Raw genomic sequence first — 7,076 nt, 5'->3', positions numbered from 1 at the left:
AATTGCAAGTAATTTAGCATTTCTAAAAGTTCCTTGGTGATTTGATTCTTATTCAGAGAGTAATTTTGATTTGTTTGAAAATGGACAGTAATGTCTGGTTATTGTATCCTATACATTGAGCTGCATTTATTGACTTTCTAAGTTTTGAGTACAGTAATTATTCTGAACTGAAGTGAAGCCAATTTTACTTGTTTTTCTCAACCTCAAGATGTGCAACTTAATGAGATTTATACACTGACAATCTTTATTGTGTCACTTGCTCTGACTGGTGAGAATAATCACATCCTAAATCAACATATTATTATTGTGATGACTGTTATATATGTTAAGTTTTGTAGCTCTATTTTTATCACATAAAATATACTTTAGATATTGGTGTTATGTCAGAATGAAAGAATTTTCTCACTCTCTAAAGAATATTTTTAGTAATTTCTCACTCTCTAAAGAATATTTTTAGTAACTTCTCAGGAGTAGTATACTCCCCATGTCAATTTCCGCATAAATCCTACATGAATCAAAGACTTAGAACCGATGTAAGGTGAATATAGGATGTTTAGGAATATAGGATGTTTTAAGAAATGCAGCTTAATGTAATCTATGTGTTTTTTCATATCTATTTATTTATTATTCTATTCATATGTATTTAGTAGCCAGCCAGTTATACAGTGAATGCCATTGGAGGCATGGAAAAATTCTCAGTCCAGATGAAGGACAAAATCTATAAATCTCCCCACCTCAGAGTTTACAATGGAGTTGGAAGAAATGAAGGTAAAGAGACAAGATTATTATATATTATTACCAAAGAAACAGAGATGGGGCCTCCACTGGGGAAACTGGAAAAACTTACTGACCAAAGTGACAAATCAGCACTTCCAAACCTTTTCACCTAAAGGATATAAACAGATTGATAGTTAAAGACTTAGGTGTGAGATCAGCTTTGAACCCTGAGAGGAAAAAACAATCTGGACCATGTGGCCCACAAAGTACCAAAACAGTCATAATTGTTCCTAAACATCACTACTTTCCACCTTCATTGGAAATTGCTATATTCATTGTTAAATGAGTCAGTAGCAGGTCTCATCCTAAAAGGGATAACCTTGTTGTACTTTTGCTCCCCTTTGAGAAAAATACAGAGTTCTGTCAGCTTTTCCCTGTTTAATCATGTGTTGAATCTCAGGAGCTTCTTTTAGGACACTTTTTCTTTAAATGAGTCCTTTAGCAAGTCTAGATGTTAAAATCACACATCCTCACCTGAATGTTCTTCAGAAGACTTGGTGCTATGCACGAGTCTTCATTAGGAAGGCTACAGAGTCTTGGCTATTATTTAATGTGGAGAAAATGATACCTCGTGTCTAAGCATGCTTGTTTGTGAATTTAAAAATAAATGCAAGATCTCACAGTCAGGTGGACTTAGCTGGCTCAGGAATTTTTGAATAGTGAAAATGATTCAGCGATTAGGGCAACTATTTTTATTCATTCTTTAATTTTTAAAGGTCCTTATATTGTTTGTAAATCCTCTACAAGGAGTTTTTGTATACGTGTAAGACATTTTAAGAAACACAGCTTAATATAAGAAATGATACTAAATTAGAAGTGACTATAACTGATCCATAATTAGAATGCTGGGTGGTTTCAAGAGATAAACATCTTCCTGTCAAGGGATTTCTCTTATGTCATCTATAAAAGGAGATAATCGATTTGGATAACAAATGGAAACCACCTAGAGACATGGCTGCAACCAAGGCAGACATCATTAATGGATCCCTGAACTCCTGCCTTCTAAAATCAGATACAATGGCCAAGTCATTCTTAGAAAAGTTATTTAGAAAAAATAAACTAGAAGTAAAATATATTCATCACCTTCAGTAAGATCTTTTAGGCCTCACAATACTAATAATTCTTTAACAGGATAATTCTATAAAATCATATACTGTAGGCTTTTAACATTGTAACAAATACAATTAAATCAGAGAGGAGATAGTGAAAGGGTGTTTAAATAATTTTTACTGCCATATTAATGAATGCTATCAATGGAATGTCTGCTATGATTTATGGAAAGCTAATTTTGACGCATACTTATGTATGTGTTCAACTTACTTCTTAAAGTAGTCCACAGTTCCTTAAAAATATATTTTTATTTTCATATATGTCCATATGTATATATGTATAAATATACATGATATACATAGCACTGTAGCACTATAGCACTGTCCTCCCATTGTTCATCAATTTGCTCAAGTGGGTACCAGTAACGTCTCCATTGTGAGACTTGTTGTTACTGTTTTTTGCATTTATAATACATCACGGGTAGCTTGCCAGACTTTGCTGTCTGGGCAGGATACTCTTGGTAGCTTGCCGGCTCTCCGAGAGGGGCTGAGGAATCGAACCCGGGTCTGCCATGTGCAAGGCAAACACCTTACCCACTATGCTATCGCTCCAGCCCACTTGCTTCTATAAGTTCATAAAATAAATCATTACCAAGTCTGTAACACTCAAAGTCCAAGATCACTTGTGCACAGAATTGACAGCAAAGATTGATATCTAGGATATATGAAGTAGTCATGAAGAACAACAAAAACCCAAAAACCTAAAAAAAAAAAGGAAAGTGAAAATGAAGTCACTCTGAAGAGGAAGACAGGTGGATGGCCAATAGGCACATGGAAAAATGCTCATCATCACTTACCATTAGGGAAATCCAAATTAAGATGACAATGAGATACCATCTTACACCAGTTAGAATGGCACATTATTAAAAGTACTAGGAATAATCTGTGTTGGCAAGATATGGCGAAAAACACTGGAATTCAGCTCTGCAAATTCAGTTCATAATCTCTCCTCATATATGCATTTCAACACCTTTCCTTTCCAAATACCTATACATTCGTATGTATACATACATATCTACACATGTATTTCCTGTGAATATTTACTATATGCATGAGCATTTCCTGTTAAAATCTTCAAGAGGAAACATGTATATATATGTGTGTGTGTGTGTGCATTTACATATATTTATCTGCACATATTAGCATGTATATATACATATATTTCCTTGTGAAGATTTCACATATTAGGTTCAGAAACTATAACACGGCAAATTAATACTATTCATTTTATTGATAAATAGATCAGGTTGCAAATGTGCTCTTAAAAAGGCATCTGTTTGTTACTTCACTCTTCATAGAGAAATAGACATTTAGAGGCTGAGTCTGAGCCTTAGTACAGCAGATAGGGCACTTGTCTCATATGCGGACTACCTGGGCTCAGTTCTTAGCACCACAAGTGGTTCATGGAAAATTGCCAGTACTAACTCCTGAGTAACCTCTGAGCATCGCTGGGCACTGTCCTCTTAAAACACAGGAACGCTTGCAATCCTGGGGCACATGTAGGGAAACAGACCAGGGGGTGTCAGTTTCCTGCCAGGTGCACATCAGTGGGGGCGGGGCCGTGGAGGGCAGCGGAAGGACACTGCGATGCTGCTTGAGGTGCCTGATGTGTCCAGAGGCGACTTTATCTCCACCCCCCATCCCCAAAGCCCAGTCCTGATGGACCGAACCTTCCATTAGAAGGACAAAGCGGGGAGGGAGGAAAAAGATTTCGCTTCTTTTCCAAGGTATCCGTGAGCCGCGCGGGAACTACTTCGTCTCCGGGGACGGGTGCGGACCACGTGCCAGTCTCGGCGGCGGCAGCGGCGGCGGCGGCGCGACGGGCGCCAGAGACTGGGACTCGTTTCCTTTCGGCGCCGCCGCCCGCTATGCAGCCCGACGGCTCCCCCACGGCCCGGCGCGTCGCCCGCTCGCCCCGCCGCCCGGCGCCCCGCCAGCGCCCCGCACGGCCCGGGCCTGGGGGCTCCCCGACGGCCCGCCGGGCCGCACGTTCTCCCGGCGCCTCTCCCGAGCCTCCGCCCGCGGCTGCGGCCTCTCCGCGGCCCAGCGACCCGCCGACGCCCGTCGGAGCCTCAAGTCGGTCCGGGTCCCTCGCACCCCGCCGGCCCCCCTCAGATCGGGAAGCTTCGCAGGCGCCCCTCAGAGCCTCAAGTCTGCCGGGGTCCCTCGTACCCCGCCGGCTCTCCTCAGGTCCAGAAGCTTCTCAGGCGCCCCTCAGAGCCTCCAGTCTGCCGGGGACCCTCAAACTCCGCCGTCTCCCCTCAGACCGGAAAACGTCTCAGGCGCCCCTCAGAACCCCAAGTGGGTCGGGGTCTCCCTCACCCCGTCGGCTCCCCTCAAGTCCAGAAGCTTCGCAGGCGCCCCTCAGAGTCTCCAGTCTGCCAGTGTCGCTCGCACCCCGCCGGCTCCCGTCAGATCAGGAAGCTTCTCAGGTGCCCCTCAGAGCCTCAAGTCTGCCGGGGTCCTTCGCACCCCGCCGGCTCGCCCCCTCAGACCGGGAAACTTCGCCGGCGCCCCTCAGAACCCCAAGTGGGTCGGGGTCTCCCTCACCCCGTCGGCTCCCCTCAAATCCAGAAGCTTCTCAGGCGACCCTCAGAACCCCAAGTCGGTTGGAGTCTCCCACACCCCGTCGGCTTCCCTCAGACCCAGAAGCTTCGCAGGCAACCCTCAGAATCCCAAGTCCGTCGGGGTCTCCCACACCCGGTCGGCTCCCCTCAGAGCAGGAAGCTTCTCAGGAGACCCTCGGAGCCCCAAGTCCGTCGGGGTCTCTCATCCCCCACCGGCTCCCCTCAGACGACGAAGCTTCTCGGGTGCCCCTCAGGACCCCATTCCTGGCCTCGACCATCCCACCCCGCCGAGAGCGCGCCTCAGACCGCGAAGCTTCGCCGGCATCTCGCCGATCCCGACGCCCCCCGCGCGTCCCCCCCCACCCCGCCAGCCCCCCTCAGGCCGCCCAGCATCGCCGGCGCCACCCCTCAGAGCCCCATTCCGGGCCGTGACCCCCCCACCCTGCCGAGAGCCCCCCTCAGGCCGCCCGGCGTCGCCGGCCTCTCGCCCGCCCCGGCGACGCCCACCCGCGTCCCCCCAACCCTGCCAGGCCCCCTCAGGGCGCCCAGCGTCGCCAGCATCTCGCCCGCCCCGGCGACGCCCACCCGCGTCCCCCTCACGGCGCGACACAGCCACGCGGCCCCCTGCCGCCCCGCCGCCGCCCCCCCACGCCTCGCTGCCCTGCCCGGTCCCCCACACGCCGCGGGGTCGCCGCAGACCCCGTGGCATCAGCGGCTCGCCCCGTGGCCCGACCCCCACGAGGCAGAGCCCCCACAAGCTCACCGCCTCCCCCCGAGACCCGCGGGCGGGCCCCACGGTCCACTTGCCCTGTGGTCAGATATCCCAGCTGCACCTCCCACAGTCCGCCCCCGCCCCCGCCCCCCACGCCCTCCACGCCCCCCGGCCGGACTGAGCGCCCACCCGGAGCCTCATGTGCCAGGAGATCTCCCCCCTTAACCCAACGCCCTCCCAGCTCCTGCCCCTACCACCCCCCGGTCCGGCGGTCTCCCTTCTAGTAGTGAAGGAGCCGCTGTCCCCCCTCCCCCCACCTCCACCATCTGGACTGCACAGCCTCAGGACCCCAATGGTGAGTGCGGGGCAGCCGCCCCTTTCCTTGATGGTCCAGCCTGGTGGGGTTCCTGGGGGGGGTCATGGTTTTCTCTACATGCATTTTTATGAGGTGGGATGCTGCTCTCAGGTGCAGGAGTTCAGTTGGTGTACTCCACGCGTGGTGCCAAACCCCGTGTAACATGAGAAGTCCTGACCTGGAGTTGAGATTTCCAGGCCATTCTCTGTCTTGGTGATAGACCTTGCACCTGAAGGCGCCCAGGCGTGGGGCTCAGAGCAAGTTGTGAAGGAGGATCAGTAGCTGGTATCCAGGATGCGTGAAGAGGGGTTCTGGAGGGCCCGGGACCTGGGGGGTTTGCAAGGTGGGGGTGTTTTCCTCCTTGAGCCCCAACTTGTGGGAGAAAATCATAGCACTTTGTGCAGGGACGGTGAGTGAATATGGGGTAATAGTTTAGCGGAGCTTAAAGTGAGTCATGCTTTTAAAATAAAAGGGAAATAAAAGGGTATCTTAGTCTTCTGCTTAGAAACTTCCGCTTAGTCTTCCACTTAAATAGGGGACAGAGGAGAGGGGTGCCCGCAGGGTGACTCAGGTGGACGAGCACCTGCCTTGCACATGAAGGTTCTGGTTCCATCCAGAAACCCCTGGGAGTGGCCGAGACCTTTGATATCTCAAGGTGTGGGCCCCATAGTAATCCAGCGACAAAAATTTAAAACCGATGCCTGCAGTGGTGTCCCATCTTGTCCCAGTGAGCCTTGCCTCTGCAACTGTGGGGAGAATGGATTGCACCCCCTTCTAAAGATATTTAGCAAATCAGAAGAGTTGCCCTAAGTAGAGTGGGGGTGTGGGCTGCTGGAACTTTGGTGGGTCAAAGTCAGAGGTGGTGCTGAACCTCCCACAGTGCTGAGGTCAGCCTCCTACAGCAGAAGTTTTATCCAATTCAAATGAAGGTGTAAAACTGCCGGGGAAAGGCCTTTCCAGTCTCTTCTCCCCATCTTTACCACAGGCTTTACAGACAACAGATAATGGTGCTATGTTATAGTCTCATAGATGTGTCCGCTGATTCCTAGAATGAATCTTTATTTTGTCATTCTTTCTATTCTGCTCTACTGTAGAAGCTGGACTAATACCAGTATTAGCTAGCTAGCTCGTGAAGCCACAAAAAGCAAAAAGCAAAACAAAACAAAAACAAAAACACCCTTAGACTGAGTAGTGAAAACAACAGAAACTGATTTTTGCAGTTTCAGAGGCTTGCAGTTTCACATCAGTATCTGGCAAGGATAGATAGTATCTGAGAGTTCTCTTCCTGGCTTGTGAAGGGCCACCTTCTCCCTGTGTCCTCACATTGCCTTTATAGATGTGTGTACACAGTTTCATATCAACACATACAAATATATATCCTTTTCTTAGAAAGCTGTTGCTCCTAAGGAATCAGGTCCCCATTCTTTTAACTGGAACTACCCCTGAAAAACCCTTATGGTCATATTGAAAGTTAGAGTTTCAAGATAGGAATTTGGGAAGACACAGTGCCTCTAGTTATGCTATCCATAAGAACAAGATGTGTAAGAATTAGATAC

At 48.8% G+C, this 7,076-nt stretch overlaps 1 protein-coding gene across 1 annotated transcript; it reads left to right on the top strand.

Annotated features, from left to right (window-relative positions):
- The first annotated feature begins 683 nt into the window (after positions 1-683).
- Positions 684-5,346, top strand: LOC130041082 (basic proline-rich protein-like). Its single transcript, XM_056133110.1, has 2 exons — positions 684-768; positions 3,614-5,346. Exons 1-2 carry the CDS (start codon positions 684-686, stop codon positions 5,344-5,346), a joined length of 1,818 nt encoding a protein of 605 aa, XP_055989085.1.
- Positions 5,347-7,076: the final 1,730 nt, after the last annotated feature.

The sequence above is a fragment of the Sorex fumeus genome, unplaced genomic scaffold (assembly GCF_029834395.1).
Source record: "Sorex fumeus unplaced genomic scaffold, SorFum_2.1 ptg000097l, whole genome shotgun sequence".
NCBI lineage: Eukaryota > Metazoa > Chordata > Mammalia > Eulipotyphla > Soricidae > Sorex > Sorex fumeus.
This window is presented reverse-complemented; position numbering and strand designations above follow the sequence as displayed.

What these genes read in the sequence shown, in the direction of transcription:
- LOC130041082 (XM_056133110.1), top strand. Translation starts at nt 684, where the DNA reads ATGGAAAAATTCTCAGTCCAGATGAAGGACAAAATCTATAAATCTCCC. An exon ending in TGGAGTTGGAAGAAATGAAG is followed by an intron (nt 769 to 3,613) that starts GTAAAGAGACAA and finishes TTCTTTTCCAAG; the next exon opens with GTATCCGTGAGCCGCGCGGG.